General features: G+C 37.4%; 2 protein-coding genes across 2 annotated transcripts; both read right to left on the bottom strand.

Annotated features, from left to right (window-relative positions):
* Positions 1–287: 287 nt before the first annotated feature.
* On the bottom strand, positions 288–2,174 carry LOC131336698 (uncharacterized). The gene is made up of 2 exons (XM_058372629.1): positions 2,060–2,174; positions 288–1,970 (listed from the first exon to the last, which is right to left on the bottom strand). The coding sequence occupies exon 2, from the start codon at positions 1,596–1,598 to the stop codon at positions 735–737; it is 864 nt and encodes a 287-aa protein (XP_058228612.1). The 5' UTR covers positions 1,599–1,970; positions 2,060–2,174; the 3' UTR covers positions 288–734.
* Positions 1,866–5,123, bottom strand: LOC131298568 (uncharacterized). Its single transcript, XM_058324050.1, has 4 exons — positions 4,135–5,123; positions 3,218–4,010; positions 2,060–2,190; positions 1,866–1,970 (listed from the first exon to the last, which is right to left on the bottom strand). Exons 1-4 carry the CDS (start codon positions 4,735–4,737, stop codon positions 1,866–1,868), a joined length of 1,632 nt encoding a protein of 543 aa, XP_058180033.1. The 5' UTR covers positions 4,738–5,123.
* Between the last annotated feature and the right edge of the window lie 19,924 nt (positions 5,124–25,047).

Below are 25,047 nucleotides of genomic sequence, written 5' to 3'. Positions count from 1 at the left end.
CTAGCAGTGGTCAGCCCCCACTCAAACCTTCTCGCCTTCTTGTCCTCCGTTGCAACGGCGGTTTGGGCGTAGCGGGACAGCTCCTCGAATTTGGCTGCATATTGAGTGACGGTCATCGTTCCTTGTTTCAGGTTGAGGAACTCTTGCTCCTTGGCCAAACGAAGGGGCGTGGGAAAATACTTGTCGAGGAATAGGGTTTCGAACTTGTCAAAGGTCATGGTGGCTATGGCATGGGTTGCCTCCATCAGATCCCACCAATAACGGGTCTCTCCTTTCAGCTGGTATCATAGTTTTAAATCGCGGTATCGGTCGCCGTCGCGGTATCGGTCGCGGTATATCGGTATCGGGACATATCGGTGATACGTCGCGGGAATCGGGTGTCGCGGTCGTGAATTTTTAAAAATCATCAGCAACATGTATAAAACTTGAAAAATATACTTTTACCCCAAACATTGGCTTAAATTATCACCTTTTAATTAATTTAAGACATGTAATAGCCCATTCTCTTCATGTGAAATATCCGATAATTTATCAAAACTCGCAAGTCAATAAGATTTTACAAATATGAGAAAAATGCAACATTATAAGTTTCGATATAATTGACATAAATAGCAAAAATAAGATGAAAACATTAAAATAAACACACCATAGAGGTTTTACATTACATAAGCGCTAGTCACAACTAGTTTCAAGCTCATAGCTTTTAAGTCATACATAATTTTGCTAATACAACTTCAATGCCAGAATGAATGACGTGGAGGTACCGCAGGATCTACATATTCCTCATTAAATTGATCATCACCATGACTATTTTGCCCAGCAGCTCCAAATACGTATCCGTAGAAGTTGTTGGTGAAATTACAGTGCTCAAAATTATTGGTGGTGCCGCTACTATCGGATTGTTGTTGTGAATACCCATGTGTTGATGGTTCTCTGACCGTAGGATTACTACCATATGAAGAGCTCCCACTGTATGAATGCTGGTGAGATCGATGTGGATATCCTATCCCCATAAATGGTGGTTCTGGTTGATTAAAATAAGATTGCTGTTCTTGAGGGGGATAATATGGATATATGGGTCTTTGCTGCCAATGATGTGCTCTCCCATGATCTTGCCCAACTTCAAGCTGTCCAAATTGGTCTCTGAGATTAGGATTAGTATAAATGTCACTAATAGGACGTGAACGTCTAATCCTATTCAATCCTCCATCATCAGATGATACAGAGTGTCGTCGTTGTTGTGTAGAATCCCTAATTCCACCATCCTCCTCATGATAAGTAGTGCGATTCACTATATTATCTTGTGTTTCCCAACCATTAGGACCATCATCATCCCCACTGCCACTACCAGATGGACTCAAACCACGACCTCCACTTGAACTGTTTTCAGATAGGTCTACATTTTGGGGATTCTGCGTATCACCTGTATCCAACCATTCTGAATTGTCTACATCATCCAATATTGCGTGCTCTTCCTCTTGCAACCATTCAGCTAATGGATCATCCTCGTCAAAGATGTAATCAAGATTAGTGGGATTAAAATGATCATCTCTCTCCTCATCACTTCTTCTAGTCGCATGCCTAATCTTTAGCCTCATATTGTAGTACGCATAGACAATCTTGTTTAATTTTTGATATTTTAATCGATTCCTTGTCTTTGTGTGTATAAGGCTAAAGGTACTCCAGTTTCGCTCACAATTTGAAGAAGAAGTGGTTTGACTCAATACTTTCACAGCAACTTTTTGAAGTTGGGGGACAGATACGCCATAATGGATCCACCATTCAGTTACATAACAAAAAAATTAGAAATACTAGACTCACGATGATGTATTTTATTGGACTATAATATAAAAGAAGATGGTAAATTAAAAAAGTGTGTCACTTAAATAATTACCAGGATTAGTTGCTTGAACTGCTACTTGGGCCACTGTTGTTCCAAAAGAATCTTCTTTATTTCGAAATACCGAAATCTGCACATCATAATATATTTTTATCACAAATCTAAATTAATGAGCTATATATTGGCATAAGAAGTAAGAACTATAAATCAACAACTTACTTGGTTGATGGCTTCCACTTGCTCATTTAGATCTGGCAGTAATCTCATAATTACTTTTCTAACTCCATCCATGACCTCCCCATGATTAGACAAGTTGCCACCGTATTGATATATTGGATTTAGAAAATAACCTGCATTTATTTATTGAGCCCATAAGAAAGTTAAACAATGAAATAAATTTTCAAATATGTCCTTTTACATTGCAATTGTCAATTTAGCAACAACTAAAAAAGTCCATGATTGAAAAATCATTAGTGAGTTGAAAAGACAAATTATAAAATTGGAGTCGGCAATTTTGGCGCCTCAAGCAGTGCATCCTTTTAACAATGGAGTGGTTTTGCTCCAAATACAAAATTGAATTGCCCGCCAATTTATGGCAATATCATTAGGAGACTAGGAGAACATAAAATGCAATGATATTTGGTAAAATCAAATTGAATTCCCCGCCAATGCCATTCTAGAAATCCGAACGGCATCACTGGGCAGTGGGCACCGCTTCATCACTGAGCCTCCCTATTTTCCTCTCTTTTTTATTTGGTGAAGTCAAATTGGTAAAACTTTGAGCACGGGAAAAGGGGTAAACATCCTACCATATTTGGTACTGTCTCCTAGTGAATAAAAATAAATAATAAAATAGTACTATAAAGTATGAAGAAAGTCAAATAGGTTTTCATAGCTTTATAGCCTAAAAGGCTACTTGTACCTTTACCTGGGGATTTTCACGTGCAAGACACAATTGGTATGTGCATGTACGGGTTCAACAGTTTGTTCACTGTGTTCAGTTGACCGGTTGACCCCACTAAATATGAATTGGAGTCGCCTGGGCACTTGTTGCTCGGAGAAAACACAGTACAAGTTATAAAAATTGATGGTGACATAACATATCACTTGTTAGGCCCTGTTTCAGAATACTTTTTTAAAAAATAAGTACTTATTTTTCTTTTCGGAACGGAGCCAAATCACTTGTTGCTCAGATTTTTCTCAAAAGAACTAGGACTAAATACTAATATTTTAATTCATCATAAAAATGTAAAATATTTACCTGCTGCATGCAAATCCGTATGTAACTGAATAGCCCATGGACGGTCGATAATTCTCCAATACTCGGTATAATAACGACAATTATTTTGTATTGCCATCTTAGCTTCGTATGTAAACCCCATCGTGGGTTTTCGATCCCCATCGTGGGTTTTCGATCCCCATCCACAAGCCTAAGTACCTTTACCAGCGGTTCTTGTATTTTTAGTATATCTGCAGCTTTTGCCCAAAAATCCTTAGATTCAAGGATATTTTTAACTTCTTTCGCCCCTTGCATTCTAGCATATCTAGTAGCTTTCCATTCAGTAGAATTGAACATATCTTTCAAACCAATCTTGTATCTAACCAAACTCTCCAAAGTAATAAAATTGGTGGCAAAGCGTGTGATGACAGGCCGTAACAAATCTCTTCCATCGGTGTAATTTTTCATGTAATTAACGACCCAATCATAATTATAAATGAAACGTGTGACTTTCTTTGCCTTTTCCAACACCGCTTTCACATTCTTTTCCTCACCAATGTCCTCCAAAATTAAATCAATGCAATGAGCGGTGCATGCGGTCCAATACAAATGGGGCCTCTTTTCCATAAGTTTCTTACCAGCCGCCTTCATAGCAGCTTCGTTGTCCGTTATAATTTGGACAATATATTGCTCCCCAATTTCTTCCACTACCTTATCCATGAGGCCGAAGTAGTAATTCGTTGTTCTGCTAAGTACATCGGTTGCATCAATAGACTTGTGAAAAATTGTTCCACGATTGCTATACACAAGAAAATTAACGAGATGCCTCCTTCTAGGTCCTGACCATCCATCACACATAATGCTAACACCTCTCTCCTCCCAAGTAGTCTTCAAAGATCCTATCCATTTTTGTATGGCCTGGTATTCTTTAGGCAAATAAACTTCAGCCACCTACAATAACCAAAAATAAAGCAGAATATAAAACAGAATGTAATGCATGCTTAATGTTATTTTCCAAATAGCAATAGCATAAACACTAGAAGAAATGTTTGTAAGCTTTAACTGTGAGACTCACCTCGTATGAACTTGGAAGTTTTGTTCCTTTCCCAACCTCTCTAGCAACATCAAGCATTGGTTCAAGCCATGGAGAATTTACCGTGTTTGATGGCAACCGTGTATATAGCACAAATTGGCTAACTGCCCTTCCCAATTTTTGCTTTGCTGCCTTCATGAATCGACTAGACAATTTCGATTGTTTCTTCCCTTTACTCCGATGAAGATCAACCTCTATTTCTGCCAATCGTGCTTCTGGTGTTGTTAAACTGGACCATTGCTTTTTTGTGTTAGTCTCGCGAACACTAGAACATCGTTTAGAAAAACCAGGAGGAGGCCCAATATCATGATTGCCGCTACCTCCAGCCCCACTACTTCCTCCTACATGATATCTACGCCCTGTTCTGTTTTGAAATCTTTGTCTCTCCTCGTGTTCATATTGCATTCTTACGCTTTCTTGTCGTGCTATGGTCATTTCTGGATCTGAGTCATCACTATCATTGTTAAATGCCGGATACTCAAATTCCTCGTCACATTGAGTAGCTCTTATTTGTTCCTTCAATTCCTCATGTCTTTTTCTTTTATCTTCTTGTTTTTTGTTATTGTCTTTCAAATGTTTCATCATTAACTCCCGAACTTCACCACTAACACTAGGACATGAGGACACTTGTCCTTTTTTGTGTGCTAAATGTTCTTTTCAACCTAGTTATACCACCACTCACAATTTTCCCACAGAAAATGCATTGTGATCTACTTCTGTTGTTTTCAACCATTTTTCCAAACTTCCACCCAATATCATCACTAGGAGTATTTGGATCAAACCCAGTACCACTACTACCTGCACCACGTCCACGCGACATTTAATTTGATGATTAACCTATGAAAAACAAGTAATGTCAAAAATCATTAATTAGTAATTACCAAAAAAAATATAAAACTAACAAAATCTTAATAATGAGAAGAAAACAAAAAATTGCCAATGTATAAATATTCTTTCCCTTTCAAAGAGAACTCCTCTCGCCACCCCCCCAAACAAAAAAAAACCCCAAATCAAAGCATCAGGGGAATAAAATACCTTCAAAGTTCAATCTACAACCATTCCTTTCTTCTCCTCTTTCCGTTTACTTCACCAAATCAGCAGTTCAGCTCCAAATGCTCTGCATCAGCAATCAATATCATCCATTTCTTAAGAATCTTAAACTATTTTTTTGGAATTTTTTTCCTTTCTTGAAATATGTTGAAGAGTGACTTGTTGAAGAAAGAAATTTGTGAAAGAATGAAGATAGAAGAGAAGATAAGAAAGCCAACGGCAGGTAATGATCAGATTGTTGTGTTATTTACTTATTTTCCAAGACAAGATCCAAAATTTTAGGAAAAAAGCTGTGAAAAGTGGAAGGAATTGATGGTTTGATGCTCTGTGTGTGGAAGGAGCTTTGTTTTTTGGTTTTTCTGTTTTTTTTTTTTTTTTCAGAACCGATACGTATCGGCCGTACCGGTCCAAATATCGGTTACAGACCGATACGTATCGGGAACCGGCCGATACGCCTGTGAATTTCAATCTCACCGATATATCGGCCTATATCCGAATCGGGAGTCAAAAATTCCGGTACGAATCGGCTGATATTTAAAACTATGGCTGGTATGTGGCTAAGGCCACACGATCTCCATTTCGGGTAATCTCCAAGGTGTCCAGGATCACCTTAACTTCTTTCAGCCATGTTTCAACCACTGTGGGGTTGGTATCTCCATTGAAGGTTGAAGGTCGGCGTTTGCAAAATTCATTCATTGCTTGCTCGGGTTCGGGTCATAGGTTCATCATCACGGTTTTGGTTTCGGCGGTTGGTGTTTAAGGCGATGACGAGTGCTTGCATGGTTTGAGCTAGGTCGGGGTTAGTGTTAGAGGATTCACCGTTCTCATATCCTAGTCCACTGCGTCGGTTCACCATCTACGAGTAAAAATTGAAAAAAGGGGTTTTAGTCTACTTAAAAATTTTCCTTTTATAAACGCAATTTATTATATAATATGCAACAGTACTCTTAAAACAAAGCAAGCTTTTCATAGATAAGCAAGAAATTACAATCATAAGCATAGAGTTCTACTATAAAACAAGTAGACTGAAAACAAGATTCCTAATACAAGTTGAAACAATCCATCACATTCCTACTACATGGTCCTATGGCTTGCCAAGTTTTATTCCACGCTGCCGTCATACCATTCTATGGTAGGGTAACTCCATAGACCTCTCTCAACCACATCTTGAAGTTCCTTTCGGCCATGGTTTCAGCTTTCTCAAAATACTCCTGCTCCTGCCTAAGTATCTCCTCTCTAGTCAAGATAGGCAGCTCCTCCATTGGTTCTAGGTAGTACTGGGTGAGGTTTAATTTTGCATCATCAAATCCTGGGTCAATCTCCATGTCAAATGTGGGAAAGGTGAATGGCTGCTCGAAGTCCTCCACAGGTGGTGCAGGGGCTTCGATAAGTGGGAGGTACTCGAGGTTTGTGGCTGGTGGAGGTATCTCCCAAGTGATTGGAACTTCGTAGAGGTCCATGCCATCCTCCAGTTGGGGTGTTGGTCCTGTGTATCCTGGTGCTAGCAACGATCGGTAGTTGGTTAAAACTTGAGGGGCGAAGGGTGGGCATCCTCCTGGTGGTACGTTCGACATCTATATAAAAGAGGAAATTTATATATTAGACTTAACGGTGTATGGAGTTGACTGAACATAATACAAGTACACATAAGCAGTGATCATATGCAAGAAGGAAAATACAAGTCTTTTCATTACCAAATAAACAAGTACATCATAGATGGCTTATATGAGCCTACACTTCCTACTACATCCTGATTACAATAAAAAGATCCAACTACTTGCTAAGCTTTCCTAACTAGTCTAGAAAATGTTCGAAAACTCGATCCTAATAGCACCTATGTCGGTCTCGAAAGGTGATGGAGGCACATCTCCGATGTCGAAGTATATGTCTATAACCTCGGGTTCCGCTCCTAAGAATGCTTATGCTTCTTCTTCCGACTCCCATCCCTCATCTTCCCAAATTTCCATGGGTTCTTCTTCGGGAAGTTCCTCCTCCTCGAAGTCTTCCTCGGGATCTTCTTCAGGATTCTCCTCAAAATTTCCCTCGTCATCGGGCAGAAAGTCTGGGTTTGGCATTAACATTAAATGCTGCCAGTCCGCTTCATTTATTGGTGGGTCGTTGAACTCCTCGGGGTCCTCTTCAGGGTCTTCCTCGGGATCCTCCGCAATCATGTTAACGGGCGGTATCATTGGAATTAAGGTGAGGGCTGCTTCAGCATCGTCCTCCTTATTTCCCTCAATTAGGAACACATCATTGGGGGGTGCTATTTGGACTAAGACAGGTACCGCTTCGGCTACATCTTCTTCCTCTTCATTCACAGGGAGTAGAAAGGTGCCATGCTCTTGGAAATGGTCATGAGTGTAGGGGAAAGCATAGGGAAAATAAGGATCTCCCACTAGTTGGCTTGTCATTGATCTTAGGGTGCTTGCAAGTTGATGAGCTTCTGCTAGTAGGTTGACTTTGTAAGGACTCAAGTAATTCATCTACATGGAAAGTTTTAAACCTCAATTAATAACGTTTTTAGGACAAGGTTTACTAACATTAAGAAAACTTTCGAGTTTCTAAATTCCACATTCGATCCTTGATTTAAGTCATCATCCAATTGTTCGGGAATTCCCAGCTCGGTGGTACTGCCAATTTCCAACACCTTGCTTCAATCCAAAGATTGTTTTGTCAGAATTCTACCCAATTTGGGACGGTAAACTTAAATTCAATTCACGTTTGTGCAACGGTCAAACTATCTCATGGTTCTACCCATTCTACCCATGGCCGAGGTTTTGAACCTAAAGCTCTAATATCAAGTTGTAATGCCCCCAATTTTGGGTACGTTAATAGGGCATTTTATTACAAAAACAAAGTAAGTCAGGCTCGTTATTACATCATAAACAAAAGGGTACATTTATTCAACAAGGGAAGAAGCTAGGGTTCCTAACTATACTCTGTCTTGCTCCTCCATCCTAGCGAGCTCCTCGGCTCCAAATGTCACCAAAGTGTACAATTCCCCCTGTTCATCTATGAGATCTGACACATTATATCGGCGTCACCACCAATATAATATGTCAGGGTCACCAAAAGGTAACACCGTGAGCTACAACACTCAATAGAATAACCCAAATCCTCTAACCCTTAAGATTCAACTAAAATACAAACTAAACAAGCAAAAGAAAAAAACAAGACAATCATGACCAAGGCAAGAGAAACTAGGACCAAATTACAAACTATGCCTAATTTACCCCAGCGGCAGAGCTATAGAAACTAGAATCCATATGGGAACTCATTGAAACAACCCAAAAATTTTATTAATAATAATATCATTTAATTAGTGTTATTAATAATGAAATTAATTCTTTTCCTTAATAAAATTAATTATTTCCTTAATAGAATATATATATACAAACATAATTATCCTATCTTAGTTTTTTTTAATTGCATGCATGCATAATTACGAAATTCCTTCCATCTCTCTCTCTCCTACTCAGTCTCTACTTCCTCCCTAACCCTATTTTCCGTCCATCTCAAAGCCAAGAGTTAGAATTCCATTAAAACACAATTTTATCACCCTTATCAAAAAAATTCACTTATATATACTCCATTACTCCGACCCTAGGGCATACTACAAAATTCCCCACACCCCACCAGTCCAGAAGAGAGAGAGAAATTGGAAAAAAATCGAACTCCAATTCATGGAGTTTTAGAGAGAGAAAGAAAGAGAGAGAAAAGTGGGTTTTATAGCCACGATCAATCGAGACCCGAATTGATCACTCCAATCACATCCCTCAACCCCAGGCATCCCCAAGTATCATTCAATTCGAGCCCAAGGTCCCCCGATCGCCAAAACCGAAGTCGTCTTCTCCAAAAATCAAGTTTCGTTCTAAAATCAATTCGATACAAACCAAGATATTATAATCCCTTCCAAACACTCCTCTAAGTATATTTATTGTTTTTAAGTTTAAACCTATGCCCCTTATGGTCCCATGCATCGAAAACCGTGAGAAAAACGAAAAAAAAAAAACCGAAACTGTCCCGAACCTTGTGGCCGCAACCTACAAGCCGCAAGAACCAGAGCCAAGGTTGCGGTGAAGGCCCCAACCGCAAGGTTGACCGGTCCAACCTTGCGGTGTGTACTATTTTAGTTCGAAAGTGTTTTTGCGACCTCCCGAACACCGTTTTTGACCCCCGAACTATTTTTCCTAGACTTTTCACACCTCAAAGATCATACCTCGTTAATATCATAATTTATTTATTTATTTAGATATTTATTAATTATTTATTTGTTATCTTTCAAGGTTTTATAAACGAAAAATATTTGCAACCTTCCAAAAAATATTTTTAACACTCAAACTATTTTTCCTAGATTCCTCACACCTCAAAGATGATAACTTGTTAAATTAATATTTTTTTTTATTTAATTTACTATTTATTGTTATTTCTATACTGTTTCCAATCAAAAATTCTTTACGACCTTATAAACCTTATTATAAATGCCCGAATAATTTTATTTAGACTCTACATTCTGAAGATGAAATTTTGTTAACCGCAACATATTTTAAATTGTAAATTATTTATTATCTATTTACTTCACTTTTGGTCACTTTATTTAACGTCTTTATTTAAACTAATCACGTGACCCTCCGAACCCAACTTTCGACACTCAACTGGTTGCATAGGACCTTTAGAACTCTTATTAAGGTCATGATAAATATTTTAATATTTTTATCTAATAAATGTATTTAATTAGTTTTTAATTAATCTATTATCTTAGAATTTATTAATAAAGAGCCCAGAAAATTTTTCTTTTAATTTCTCTTAAATATTTTACTTTATTATTGACATTGTGACCCTACAAGATTAAGGACAACGGCCCGTTCATAATAAGTTGCGTGATTACATTGCTTATTAATTGTTTTAATTATTATTGATTTGTTGTATATTTCATCGATATTTGATTTGAATGCTAGATTGGACTCTAGAGACATGGGGTGGTGTTGCGAAATAGAAATCATCTATACGATGCTAGATAATGGATAAATTGGAAAGTTTTATTTTTTTTAGATTGCCTGCAGGCGGGATTTTGAAATGTGATGAGTTGGATGTGAGGGTTTGAAACTGGCAAAGTAAGTCCAGTGTTGATTGATGAATGATGATTGGGAAAGTAAGCCCAATGATGAATGATGTATTGATACTGACAAAGTAAGCCCAGTGATGATTGTGAAGTGGTATATAAGATAAGCGAACCCTAGTTATGATTCGGGCATGATAAGCTTTCTTTTGTTGTAATGAGAGGGATACACGTTAGGTACATAACTGAAGTGCAATCCGCGACAACAAAAGAAAGTGAGCTCATGAGACAGGGCATAGCTAGCGGTTGGGGAGGAAAGATCCCGTGGAGGAGATCTTAGATTACACGATAAGTTAATGGATAGTAATAAACTGTTTATGTGGAACAAATTCTGTGTTACTTTTTCGCACTACTATTATCCTGCTGTTTGCTAACTGTAAAGTAAGAAGGGTAGTTGGATTGGATTATACTACGGGGTGAACTATTTCACTCAGGTACGGATTGTCTGGCTTCCGTACCAGATTTTGCAGAAAATCAGGAAGAGACACAGAATCCCGAAAGTGAGCAATTCTATGCAGAGGAGAATCCAGAGGTGGGAGTCGAGCCAGAATATGTTTGGGATCCGTATCAAAACCTTGAAGACGGCTCGATTATTTTGTTTAGTTTATTACTACAAAGACTAATTTCAGTATTCCTACTATGGTTTGTAATAGATGAATCTTTAGGATGAATTATCCGTTTTGGATTTTGAATTTAATCTAAAAAATTTTCAAAAATTAATATTTAATACCTTCGATTTTATTTCCAAAAATCGGGGCGTTACACTCATGTTCACACCAAAAAATTGGAAACCAGTGGACTTTATCCCTAGGTCTTCATGCTTTGAACAAGAGCTATCTTTACCGGGTGTTGTACAAGCAAAGCGAATAACCAAAGATAACCCATTTTTAAAAAACTACCATGTAAAGTGTGACTAGGAACCTCTAAGCAAAATGATCACTGAAGTAAGAAAAGAAGTAAGAATGGCTTGTCCTAAAATTAATAGCATGTAACTTCGCAAGATCCATAAATAATTTTTTATAGTTACATAACTTACATGGCAAATTTGCAAGGCAGGCAATATGTATAAGAATAAACAAGTAGCATCATGATCTGATTCGCATATCCATAGTACCAATTTAAAATGACAAAATGGACGCAGTGAAAATAGACAACAAAGGCATCAACGCCACATATTACCATACTTTTTCAATAATGCATGTCATGACCATAACATGTGCCAGGCAACTTAAATTTACATACATATGGAATGGAGCAGGTATGCTACCTTTTCCTAGTGTAATAGAGACCTGTTTGATAAAGTTTCCATTTTCCTGAGTGCAAGTGTGTTAAAAAAGACACTGAAACTGTAATGGAAGATGCATAATTAACCAAGTCTAAGAACTTAGTTAATGAACTTGGGCAACAAATCACCAAGTCTTAGTGAACAAAAATGGAATGGAGCAGGTATGCTTTTCCTTTTTCCAGCAAAATGAAGGTCTATTTGACAAGTTTCTGCTTATCCAAATGCACAAGTTTTAGAACACGAAAACAATAATGGAAGATGCACAATTGACCAAGTATAAGAACTTAGCTAATGAACTTCTGCAATGAATCACTAAGTGGAAAATAAACGCTTCAGTCTAGTAGGATAAATACTACTCTTGTGAAAGAACACATGTTGGCTATTGCAAAAGAATAAGGAAATTGCAAGACGACCATACTATTGGTCCATGTTCTCCACAAGATTTTTACCAGAAACCCAGGACACATATAAGAAGATCATATCAAAATTTCAGAATTTCCTGACCTTGGGAAGTATTTTTAAACAGGTACCGACTAGACAAAAAACTCAGTGATTTCCAGAAAACAGATTTTAGGCCAACTTCAAACTGAAATCTGTTATTAGTCAGACACAACTAAGGCACGTGGCTTACACATAGTTGAAGCTCTATGTGTCTAGTTTCCAACAAAGAAAGCGGAATGTGATTTCGAGTTTTCTAGGCCGAGTTATAGCCGTTTCCGTGAAGTGTGACGGTGTTGTCAGCACTGAGAGTTTCACAACAGCAGTTCAGTATATGATTTTTAATTCCTTCCACGTTTTAAATTCAGTTCTACAGATTTTACACAATAAATTAGACATATAGAGGCATCTCCTATAAAAATATTGAAAAATTACAAGGTCGGAAAGTTGGTTATAAAAATTCATCAAGAACCTGGAAAATTCATATTTGTTCGAACTCTAACTTGTATACCCATAAGCTAAACGAATTTTTCTGAAGTAAAACTCATATCCCACTAGCTAATCAGAACCTAAACTACACATTCAGATATCCATGGTTGTATTATTTCTCAAAACATGAAAGAGATATGCATCGCTTCCTAGCATATTCAGTCCATGACATTCACAAAACTGGTTTCCTAGCTTTATGAATGCAGTCCAATGACTGTTGTGGAACCAACACCCAACCAGCTTCAACCTTTATAAGCATTCCAATCGTAATACACCAAAAAAACAGAAGCAGCACGAAAAATTGCAGTCCATAGCAGTACCACAAACATAATAGCCGTAAATTCTAAAAGTGATATTCTCAAACTACGTACCATATATTTGAGCCACCATCACCCTGCTCCCATGTTGCCTCATCCACCATTCTGCATTTGGGTCATAAAGCTTTTGAATACCTCCATCTCTTTTAGAAGTATAGACCGCTCCTCATCTTGTCGCCTTTGTGTCTCCTCCCACCACCTTTTCTCCTCCTCATACTTGTCCTCATGTCGTCTTTGTTCCTCCTTGTGTCGTCTTTGTTCCTCCTCCCTTCGCGTCTTCTCCTCTTCCCTCTCTCTTCTTTGCTCTTCACGAATTAGGGGGCCCTCTACTTTGGTACCCCTTATAATAGTCCAACAACAAAAAATTGCCCTTAGGCCTCTGAGAAGTTAGGGCCAGCCCTGAACACTACAAACAAAAGGCCATAACAATTTCTGTTTGCTCTACCTGCGTATTGTGCAAAGCTTATACAGTACATGTAAAGTTGAGAGACGACAGTATTGATTTGTGGAAAACCCAAAATTAGGGTAACTTTCATTAAACTGGGTATATATACAACGCAAGATACAACAATTACAATGAGGTCCTAACTAATTAACTATTTACATACTAACGATAAATAATAAAACTCCGTACAACGAACTAATTCAATAATCTAACACTCCCCCTCAAGTTGGTGCGAAGATATCAATCAAGCCCAACTTGAATGCAATAGGGTGGAAACTCTTGCTGCCAAGTCCCTTTGTGAATATATCAGCCAACTGATCTCCAGATCTCACAAAAGGCATACATATCGAACCCTCGCTCAGTTTCTCCTTGATGAAGTGTCTGTCAATCTCAATATGCTTCGTTCTATCATGTTGAACAGGATTATGAGCAATGTTTATAGCAGCCTTATTATCACAGTAGAGTTTCATGGGACCACTGTCAATGAAACCTAAATCACGCAACAAGGTTTGGAGCCACAAGAGCTCGCAAACACCATGAGCCATGGCTCTGTACTCTACCTCTGCGCTAGATCTAGCAACCACTGATTGCTTTTTACTTCGCCAAATAACCAAATTCCCTCCAATAAAGGTACAATAGCCAGAGGTAGAGCGTCTATCATCCACAAAACCAGCCCAATCAGCATCAGTAAAAGCCTCCAACCGCAAATGAGCATAATTAGAGAACAGAATTCCTCTTCCTGGAGCTGATTTGAGATACCTCAAAATACGATAAACTGCATCCAGGTGTGAAATACGAGGATCGTGCATAAACTAGCTAACTACACCCACTGCATAGGTAATGTCTGGCCGGGTGTGAGCTAAATATATCAGTCGCCCAACAAGTCACTGATACCTCTCCTTATCAGTACGTTCGCCCATATCTCCACTTAAGTGATGATTTAGCTCAATAGGAGAATCTGCAGGTTTACAACCCAACATGCCTGTTTCTTCCAAAAGATCAAGAATATATTTTCGTTGAGAGATAAAAATACCTCTATCAGATCTTGCCACTTCCATTCCAAGGAAGTATCTCATCGCTCCCTAGTCCTTAATCTCGAATTCTTGGGCAAGTCGAGACTTCAAATTATGAATTTCATTCATATCGTCACCTGTCATTATTATATCATCAACATAAACAATAAGGACAGCAATCTTACCATCACTCCTCTTAATGAATAGAGTATGGTCAGCATGGCCCTGTTTGTAGCCGAAACTCAGCATGGCCTTTGAGAATCTGCCAAACCAAGCCCTAGGTGACTGCTTCAAACCATACAATGCCTTCTTCAATTTGCACACCTTTCCCTCACTTGCAGCGGAAGAAAAACCTGGTGGAATATCCATATACACTTCCTCATCCAGATCACCACGGAGGAATGCATTTTTTACATCAAACTGTTGAAGTGGCCAATTCAGGTTAGCTGCACAGGAAAGTAGAGTTCGCACAGAATTCATCTTTGCTATTGGAGCAAATGTCTCCTCATAGTCAATACTGTAGGTTTGAGTGAACCCTCTGGCGACCAATCTAGCTTTGTATCTATCAATTGTACCATCTACATTCTGTTTAACAGTAAATACCCACTTACATCCCACTGATTTCTTTCCTCTAAGAAGTGGTACTACCTCCCAAGTGCCATTCTTTTTCAAAGCTGTCATCTCCTCTACCATAGCTCTTTTCCATTCGGGTATGACAAACGCATCCTTCCAATTCTGTGGAATAGATATAGAGGAAAGCGACGAAACAAAGGCATAATATGAAGGAGATAAACGATCATAAGACACAAATTGGGAGATAGGATGTAGAGTACATGATCTTTTCTCTTTTCGAATAGCAATAGGAAGATCATCAATAACAGAAGGTTCAATAAGAGAAGAATCACTACTAGATAAGTCAGCTGAGAGAGGAGAATCATTAACAAGAGGAGAATCATTACCAGATGAATCAGCTGAGGAGTCTGGAACTGGAGTAGGCAACGGTGATTGACAGAGCGGTATCACATGGGAGGACTTCCTATCTTTCTGTCTAGCATAGGTCCTCAAGTTACCTTGCAACCGTGCTGGAAGTCCATTAGTGTCATCGCCCATGTCATGTGTTGCCTCTTCAGCAGATAGTGTTTCTTTCTCTCCCTCAACATGATTATAAAATAGGTGCTCCCTCTCACCATGATTATATATAGTAAACATCTCTTCCTCCTGATTAGACTCCCCCTGAAAAGATGACTTGGAGAGGGAATAAAAAGATTCTCTTTCCCAAAAAGTGACATCCATGGAGACTAAAAACTTTCTAGAATGTGAATCATAACACTTGTAGCCCTTCTGGGTAGGAGAGTATCCAACAAAAATACATTTATGGGCTTTATGACCCAACTTACCCCCGGAGGGGTAGGGTGTATGGACAAAGCACACACAACCAAAAACTCTAGGGGGAATAGTGATAGCATGATAACTGCTAGGAAGACACTCTATGGGAGTCCTAAAGTTGAGAACACTGGATGGCATATGATTGATAAGATAAGCTGCAGTTAAAATGGCTTCTCCCCATAAGAATTTTGGAACATTCATGGGAAACAAAAGAGACCGAGCAACCTCAGCCAAATGACGATTCTTGCGTTCAGCAACTCCATTTTGTTGTGGAGTGTCAACACAAGTCGTCTGAAACAGAATACAATGCTCATCAAGAAAAGCCCTAAAACCTTTATCAATATACTCAGTGCCATTATCACTACGGAGAATTTTAATTTTTGCATCAAACTGAGTACTCACCATCGCATGAAAAGATCGAAAATAAGAAAAAACTTCACTCTTTGATTTAAGTAAAAACACCCAAGTAGCACAAGAATAACAGTCGATAAAAGTGACAAACCAACGATACCCCTTAAGAGAAGTAACAGGAGAGGGCCCCCAGACATCAGTGTGAATAATCATAAACGGGGACTCACTTCTTTTGTTAATATGTGCATAAAAAGAACGCTTATGTTTTCCAAGCTCACAGGCTTCACAAAAAAAACTGACTCCGATGACAATGTTTAGTTAGATTAGGAAAAAGTTTTTCTAAAATCCCATAAGATGGATGACCCAATCTACGGTGCCACTGATGCAACATGGAGAGACTTGGACTCGTATCTACCTGCAGAGCCAGACCACTTGGCATGGGTGAAGGAGACGGACGAGGAGTAGACTCCAGATAATAAAGGCCATCACATGATCTACCACTGCCAATCACCTTTCCTGTACCCAGTTCCTGAAAGACACAATGTGTAGGAAAAAAGGTTACTGAGCAATTTAAGGATTGTGTAAGACTACTAACGGAGAGAAGATTAGTAGGAAAATTTGGCACATGAAGAACTGAAGAAAGAGGAAGGGTTGGAGAGCAGCGAATGGAACCTTTCCCTGAAATAACACTAGATAGGGATCCATCTGCCACTCGAACCTTATCCTTACCGGAATATGTAAAGTAGGAGTCGAAAAATGAAGAACGACATGTCATATGATCTGTGACACCAGAATCTATGATCCACGGAAAAGAAAATGCATTAGCTGGAATACTTGTAGAGAAAGCTGCAGTGGAGGTAGGAGCTATAGTGGATGGAGTATCAAGCCTAGCCAGTAGGTGCCTGAAAGCTTGTATCTCCTCCCAAGAAAGAGAGCCAGTTGGAACATGGTTGGGATTACCCGCCATATCAACAGAAGGTAGTGAACAAATACGAGACAATAACAATTCCCAAAAACAACTCCAATCAAGGGAATCAACTCAAAATAAGCAATACTCAATCAATTGGGGCCTCAAACTTCAACAATCCACGAACAATCAACCACCAATAACCAGAGATAGTAGTAACAATCGACTAAAAAATGCCAAAACGCTACAACCAGCAGCAAACAAGAGAAGACTAACCCAGAAATTGCAGAAAAGGTGCCCAAACTCACTGGGTCAACTCAAACTGACTCGGTCGAACTCAAATAGCAGCAGCAGAAGCCTGAAAGTACCTGACCTGAACGTGAAACGACTTGGAAAACTCTGGCGAGCTCTGGTGAGGGAAGGCGACGCCGGAGAGCAGTGGTCGGAGGTTTGAACAGGGCCAGAAGACTGTCGGTGAACCCTAGGTTTCAAATTTGAGTGGCAAATAGGGCTAAAACTGGTTGATATAGCAGAATGCTACTGTTCATCGGTACTGTTCACGCGACACTGTTCACCGGTACTGTTCACGCGACACTGTTCACCGGTACTGTTCACGCGACACTGTTCATCGGTTGGTGCAAGGGAAATCCCACGTTAGGGTTAGGATCTCTGCTCTGATACCATGTAAAGTTGAGAGACGACAGTATCGATTTGTGGAAAACCCAAAATTATGGTAACTTTCATTAAATTGGGTATATATACAACGCAAGATACAACAATTACAATGAGATCCTAACTAATTAACTATTTACATACTAAGGATAAAATAATGAAACTCCGTACAACGAACTAATTCAATAATCTAACAGTATAGCACATGTGTTATACGTGCATTAGATTTTATATGTTATTAACTTTGACTATATACGAGTACCCTTTTTTTTTTCCCACTAAATCTACAGAGGTGCAGTTTTTAACATTGTTCAAGTAGGGAATAAAAGTAAAAGAGCTAATATTTATTTGGTGGAATGGAGGTTATAAGTGAGTATTTTAGGAATAGAATCTATAAAGTGAAGGGGAAGGGATAGATCAAAGGACGGAAGACAAATTTCAAACTAAGGGGTGCAAGTTGGGGGCTGCACTCTCTCGGTAAGGAGCCACTATGTTCATGTATTGGAGATGTGGCTGTACATTTTACACTAAAGTTACAAGTATGAATGAGAGGCACTGCTCCCGCATTTGATAGAGCACTCCACCATTATTACCTATACTCTCGCTACCATTCTCACCACCACTCCTCCATTGTGACGGAACCCATAAACAATCAAGTCTCCCTCCCTCCCTCGACGGGGAATTACCAACAAATAGTTGGGCATGGACTCAATAAAGAAAGAAATAACTCTAACATTAGAGACACGAACACTATTTTTTAGATGAGGGAGATTAACGTACACGCTATTTTTTACGTGGTGAACCTAACAATCCAAACACGTCTACAACAGACCCAAAACATACAGCAAGCACAAATTCTGGAAACAATATCTTAGGTTCTAATTTAAGCACACAAGGAAAGGGTAAGGCCAACAATCAAAACCAGAAAATACTGTATTAGGGATCTATGTACAGCACCAAATTAAATTCTAGCACTTGAGTACATGTTTTCAACAAATACAATTTGTTTCCAGCAAGTAACACTCAATTCCTGCACTTTTCCACATAATTTCAGCTCTTGTAGGTTATTTCCAGAATTCTAACAACCAAATTCTTGCATCTATACTACAACTACAGCAGATTTAGCATTTAATAGAACTAATTTCAACCTCTAAACTTCAATTCTAGCAATTACAACTTCAATTTCAGCATCACAACAAAAAACTTGAGGAACACAAAAAGATAGCAAGGTACAACACTTGAAATGCCAAAAAAACAGCCATGTACAGCTATTTCAATCAACTGTAGAAAAATACAGGTATTTCAAACTTCAAAGAAACAAATGAGAGTATATGGACCACTTTAATGTGTCAAGTCTCGGGCTGCCTGAAGGTGAGCACGTACCTGTTTAATTATTTCTAGGATACAATTTTGTGTTGCTTTTTGTGGTAACCAAAATCATGTATGTTGTCCTATAAAGGAGCCAAAATCATGTATGTTGTCCCATATGTGGATGTTAAGTAAAATAGCTCAGCAAGCACAACAAACCTTGTGGCTACAGTAATCAGTGTTGATTTGAATCTTATCCTTGCTTCTCTTATATTAAGCAAGCACATTAAAATATAATCCTCCAGAAAGTCATATAAATGAGACAATACCTTAATAAAGCGTAATCACCTCAGCAAAAGGGCAATGCTTGAGTTCATCAATCTGCATTTTCAAAAAGGTCAATACACACCACACAAGCTGGCAGAGGGAGTTAGAGCTAAAGATTGAAATTTTTAACGCATGCGGAAAAAAACCTGAACGATGACAAAAAAAAAAAAAACCAAGATGTTTTTATTTTTGTTTGGAAACTAGGCCTAAACAATTTAAGAAGAACCAAACAAGGCCTTAGATCCTGAGAATTCTCCTATTAATCTCCACCACCACCAAACCCTCATTTTTCTACACAAAAAAAAAAAAACCAAGGGTTACATTGCAGGGAGCTCGGGCTGACTCGAATCAATTCTATGGCGTCTAAGGTGATTACACTGAAGGCGAAAGGCAAGGCGGCGAAGGGCTCCTCGAGGCCGTTGGAGGACCTGTCGCTGGCCAAGTCCGTCAAGGAATGGACGAACTGGATCATGAAGAAAGCCAAGGTTTACCCACTACGGCTTCATCCCGCTCGTCATCATCATCGGCATGAACTCCGGCCCGAAGCCCCAATTGGTAGGTCCGTTGGGAGCCCAAAGGAAAGCCCATCGGAGACCGTTCGCCGACACCCTCTACAGGAGATCTTATTACACACTGTGCATAAATCGTGTGTGTGCACGTATATATGCGAGGATAAAGCAAGCAATCGACAGCAACGAGATTTCGAGGATACCTCGGGGACGCTTGATTTGGGCCAGCTCGATTTGGGGAAGATTGATTTCTCCACCACTGGATCTCTCCCTCTCTCTCCACCGCTGGGTTTGGAAAAGAGGGGAAGTAGTGAACAAGGAAAAAGTACAGAGCAACAAAAAAAATTAAACAAAAAAGAAAGGCAATAAACAAACGACATCGTTTCACCTAAGGGGAAAATTTATTTCCCGCCCTCAAGCCCTTTTTAGCGCGTTCCAAATGCCGCCGAAAAATTGGAGACTAAAAACGGCTGCGTGATCATGTGCAACAGTTGCACCATAACCCATATGCACTCAGTAAAGAAAAATTCTCGTAAAGTCCTATAATCTACCACTCAAGGACCATTCGAGCTGTTTTTTAAAAATCGAAACCGTCTACTTTTTATGTGGGAGTGATTATATCATTCATGCAAAAATGAAGTAAATTGGATATCGTTATATACTCGATCGCAATAACAAAAAAATTCATATTAATGAATCTATGTCCCGATAAAAGGGTTTTCCAAACCTGATAGACCCGAAAATTTGCGATAGTGATTAAAACACCAAGAATAACAAAAAGATCGGTATGGATCGTCATAGTTGTGTCGCAATTGTGTGGTTAACATACATTGGACTACAACGGAATACATTGGTTTAGAACTAGATAAGTTTGATGTAAAGATTTGAAAGGTAGTTGCAGAAGCATGTTTTCGAATATTCGATCTAAACCGTTATGATTTAAGATCTTATCAAATTTACCATTCTCCCATAAATAAGTGATAATCGGATGTCAAAAATCACGTGATCGGATCACATTCGGTGCTTCCAAAGGTATTAAAGTCCTATAATGCATCACTCGAGAGCTACCCGTGCTGTTTTCTGAAAATCGGAACCGTCTACCTTTTATGTGGAAGCGATTATATCATTCGTGCAAAAAATGAAATAAATTGGATATCGTTATATACTTGATCGCAATAACAAAAAAATTCATATTAATGAATCTACGTCCTGATAAAAGGGCTTCCAAAACCCGATAGACTAAAAAATTTGCGATAGTGATTAAAACACCAAGAATAACAAAAAGAACGGTATGGATTGTCATAGTTGTGTCGCAATCGTGTGGTTAACATACATTGGACTACAACGGAATACATTGATTTAGAACTAGATATGTTTGATGTATAGATTTGAAAGGTAGCTGCAGACTCATTTTTTAGAATATTCGATCTAAACCGTTACGATTTAAGATCTTATCGAATTTATTATTCTCCTCTAAATAGATGATAATCGGATGTTGGAAACCACGTGATCGGAACACATTCGGTACTTCCAAAGGCGTTAAAGTCCTATAATGCATCACTCGAGGGCCGCCCGAGCTATTTTTTGAAAATCGGAACCGTCTACCTTTTATGTGGGAGTGATTATATCATTCGTGCAAAAAATGAAATAAATTGGTTATCGTTATATACTTGATCGCACATAATAAAAAATTTCATATTAATGAATCTACGTCCCGATGAAAGGGTTTTCAAAATCCGATAGACCCAAAAATTTGAGAGAGTGATTAAAACACCAAGAACAACAAAATGAACGGTATGGATCGTCATAGTTGTGTTGCAATTGTGTGGCTACCGTACAAGAGGCCCGTTTTTATACAATAGAATTATATAATATATATTACTTGTTTCAATTATAAGCACAAAAAGATTGTAGGTCTTGGTGGTTTGAGATGTGTATCAAGTTAAGGACTTGGGTTCAATCCCCATAGGAATTATTTTTTTAAAACCAATTTATTAGGACTTGGATTCGAATCACATGGAGGGTTTTTTTTTTTTTTTTTTCAATTAGTTTTTTTTTCTTATTTGTTTTCTATGTATTTTTTTTAAAAACCTCTATTAGATAAAAAAAATAATGCATATCAGTAGATGTGTGGTAATTGGTATATTATCATGTTTGAATTTTGATTCAAATTTTCTTAATCATACAAAATATTTTAAAAGCTTATTTTAGTTAAATAAAAGGAAACGATTAATAAATTATTGAATTATAAAAAAAAATTAAATCAAAGATCATTTGATATTGGCGACCTCGTGATCGAAATATATTTTATGCATTTAGAGACGTTTAAGTGTTATATTGCACTAACCGAACCCGAATGAGGTATTTTTTGATCTTTGATGTAATAAGAATTAGATTATTCATCCTAAAAATGAAGTTAAAAACATATGGATAAACTCTTGATTGGACAACGAAAAACTTTTAATTGAAGAATTTATGCGTCGATAATGGGATTTCCTTAGCCCAGTTGAGCCAAAATTTATGAGAATCTCATAATTAAGAAGAAAACAAATTGGAACAATTTCGATCAAAAGAGTTGCATTGTAATCAATGTAGTTGGAATAATATTCCATTCCTTTCTTGAATTTTTTGAAAAGGAGGGGGGGAAAAAAATTACCGACTAAAGAAATTATTAGTCAGCTAATATAAATAAATACCGACCACACTTATTAGTTGGAATATTATATTCTATTTTTTATTTTTTAAATTCGCAAAAAATGATTTTTACTGACTAAAATTATTATTAGTTGGCTGATATGGATAAAATTAATGTATTTAATGTATTATATTTATTTATTGAAAAAAGACTTTTTCAATAAATACCGAAAAAAACAATTAGTAGGGAAATTGTATTTTATTTATTGATTTTTTAAATTAGTAAAAAAAGACTTTTTCCGACTAAAATTATTATTAGTCGTTTAATATCATTAAATACCGACAAAAACAATTAGTCGGGAAATTGTATTTCATTTATTTATTTTTTACATTAGTTAAAAATGACTTTTTTCGACTAAAATTATTATTAGTCGTTTAGTATGATTAAATACCGACAAAAATTATTTGTCAGGAAAATGTATTTTATTTATTGATTTTTTAAATTGCTTAAAAGTTAATGTTCGCCGACTAAACTTATTTTTAGTCGGCTAATATCAATAACTACCGACTAAAATAATTAGTAGGGAAAATATATTTTATTTATTGATTTTTTTAATTAGTTGAAAATAATTTTTACCGACTAAAAGTGCTATTAGTCGGCTAATATGGATAAATACCGATCAAAATAATTAGTCGGGAAAATGTATTTTATTTATTGATTTTTTAAATTGCTTAAAAGTTAATGTTCGCCGACTAAACTTATTTTTAGTCGGCTAATATTAATAAATACCGACTAAAATAATTAGTAGGAAAAATATATTTTATTTATTGATTTTTAAAAATGCTTAAGAAATTAGTTTTCCCCGACTAAACTTATGTTTAGTCGGGAAAAACCTCTTATTAGCGACTAAAATATGTTTAGTCGGTAATAATTAACAGTTCTACCGACTAATTTATATTTAGTCGGTAATTGGTCAATATTTGGCAACTAAAGTTTATTTAGTCAGCAATTTTAGTCGAGAATTGTGTACTTTGTTGTAGTGAATATTGTATATATATACACATGCCTATATATACGTAGGTACCGAGAATATATGACTTAAGATTTTCCCATTAAAATATAATATAGGTACTAGTACTAATTCATTACAAAATGTACTAAAAATCTAGGGTTTAGATTTACCCACATATTCTAATGCATAAAAGCACATGAAAAATCAACACTTGAATATTTAATAGGATTCTAGTACTTAGTAGGAAGATTAGAGTTATTACCCAATGGGTAATAGTTTCCCTAGCGGTTAATAACCAATGGGTAATGGGGAAAATGATATCAAATAATAAAGAATGCATATTTGTCCTTTGTACATGGGAAAATACACAAATATAATACTATATCTTTGTACTAAACAAATATTCTAATGAATGACCTATTGTCCAATGGACAAAGTTTACCCTAACATTTATTGACCAATGGATAATGGTCCAAAGGTAACTAAATGGATTGGTAGATAGGTCTCTCTAACTAATTTGGTTAAAAGCTAACTATACTAGCCAAGATATAATCTAAGAAACGAAAGGGCTAGAATCCAAATAGAATTCAACGAGAAAATTATAAGGCTATTCAAGAGAAAATAAAGAATTTCGAATAAACGACGAGATTTTTATTTACTAAAAATCGGAGTTGTTACAATGCCACTTCAATAATTATACAATCACATAAACATTTACAAACATACTCACAAATGGGGTGGACTGCACACACACTAGAGGTGTGCAGTGTGTGTGGGCTCCACCTCATTTGTGAGTGTGTGTAAGTGTTTTTGTGATTGTGTTTGGTTGTAGAATGATTGTATGCCGCTTAGGCCCCGTTTCGCTAAGAAAAATAAGTTCCTATTATTTGAATTAAAGGTGATGAATTGTGAGAGAATAATAGATAGATGATAAAAACTACTACAAGAGAATAAATAGGCACGTACTTTTTGCTTAAGTATTTTTATTTTAATCATAAACTATGGATGAATATAAATAGATAGATGATAATTTTACAATTAACAATGATATTTGCATAAATAAAGCCTGGATATGGAGATGAAATATTTACGGATAGGGATGGAGAAGGGTAAAACTTTTCGAGGGAAGGAGAATTAACCGTGAAAAATCAACCAAACCCTGAATGCTGAGTAGATTGGATTGTAATATTTGATCCCCTCCCCTTTTCCCTCCCCCTCTACCCGACTTGATGTACCCTTTGTCGAGTTTCTTAATAAACTTTTTGTCTATAAAAAACAATATATATCCAAGGCTATGTTATATCCCAAACCCTTTGATCCTAACAAACATGCCCTACTAGTAAAAACTGGTCGTGCAAGGCATATATACCATTTTTGAAAGACCGAGTTTGTGTACTGTGGTTTTTTTTTTCTAACCCTATCTCTCTCTCCCTCTCTCTCATCCCTAGCCACCACAACACCTCTTCTCCCTTCCCCCCTTGTGGGTTCCATACCCGTGTGCGGCGGTGGGAGGGGAAGACCATGATACTATTCTGACTCATTTTGTTTGCTTTTTCCTTTTTCTCTTTCGTCTCTCCAGATCAACAACTTGTCTTCTAATCTGTGAGAGTTTTGTCTCTCATTTTACGAGAG

This window comes from Rhododendron vialii, chromosome 8a (assembly GCF_030253575.1).
Source record: "Rhododendron vialii isolate Sample 1 chromosome 8a, ASM3025357v1".
In the NCBI taxonomy this organism is placed as follows: domain Eukaryota; kingdom Viridiplantae; phylum Streptophyta; class Magnoliopsida; order Ericales; family Ericaceae; genus Rhododendron; species Rhododendron vialii.
The sequence above is the reverse complement of the archived record's forward strand: the minus strand, read 5'-3'. Positions and strand labels throughout refer to the sequence as shown.

Coding starts and splice junctions, on each gene's coding strand:
- LOC131336698 (XM_058372629.1), bottom strand. CDS start 1,598: ATGAGGCTAAAGATTAGGCATGCGACTAGAAGAAGTGATGAGGAGAGA.
- LOC131298568 (XM_058324050.1), bottom strand. CDS start 4,737: ATGATGAAACATTTGAAAGACAATAACAAAAAACAAGAAGATAAAAGA. Junction 4,011..4,134: donor AACTTCCAAGTTCATACGAG/GTGAGTCTCACA, acceptor TGGTTATTGTAG/GTGGCTGAAGTTTATTTGCC. Junction 2,191..3,217: donor GATCGAAAACCCACGATGGG/GTTTACATACGA, acceptor AAATAAATGCAG/GTTATTTTCTAAATCCAATA.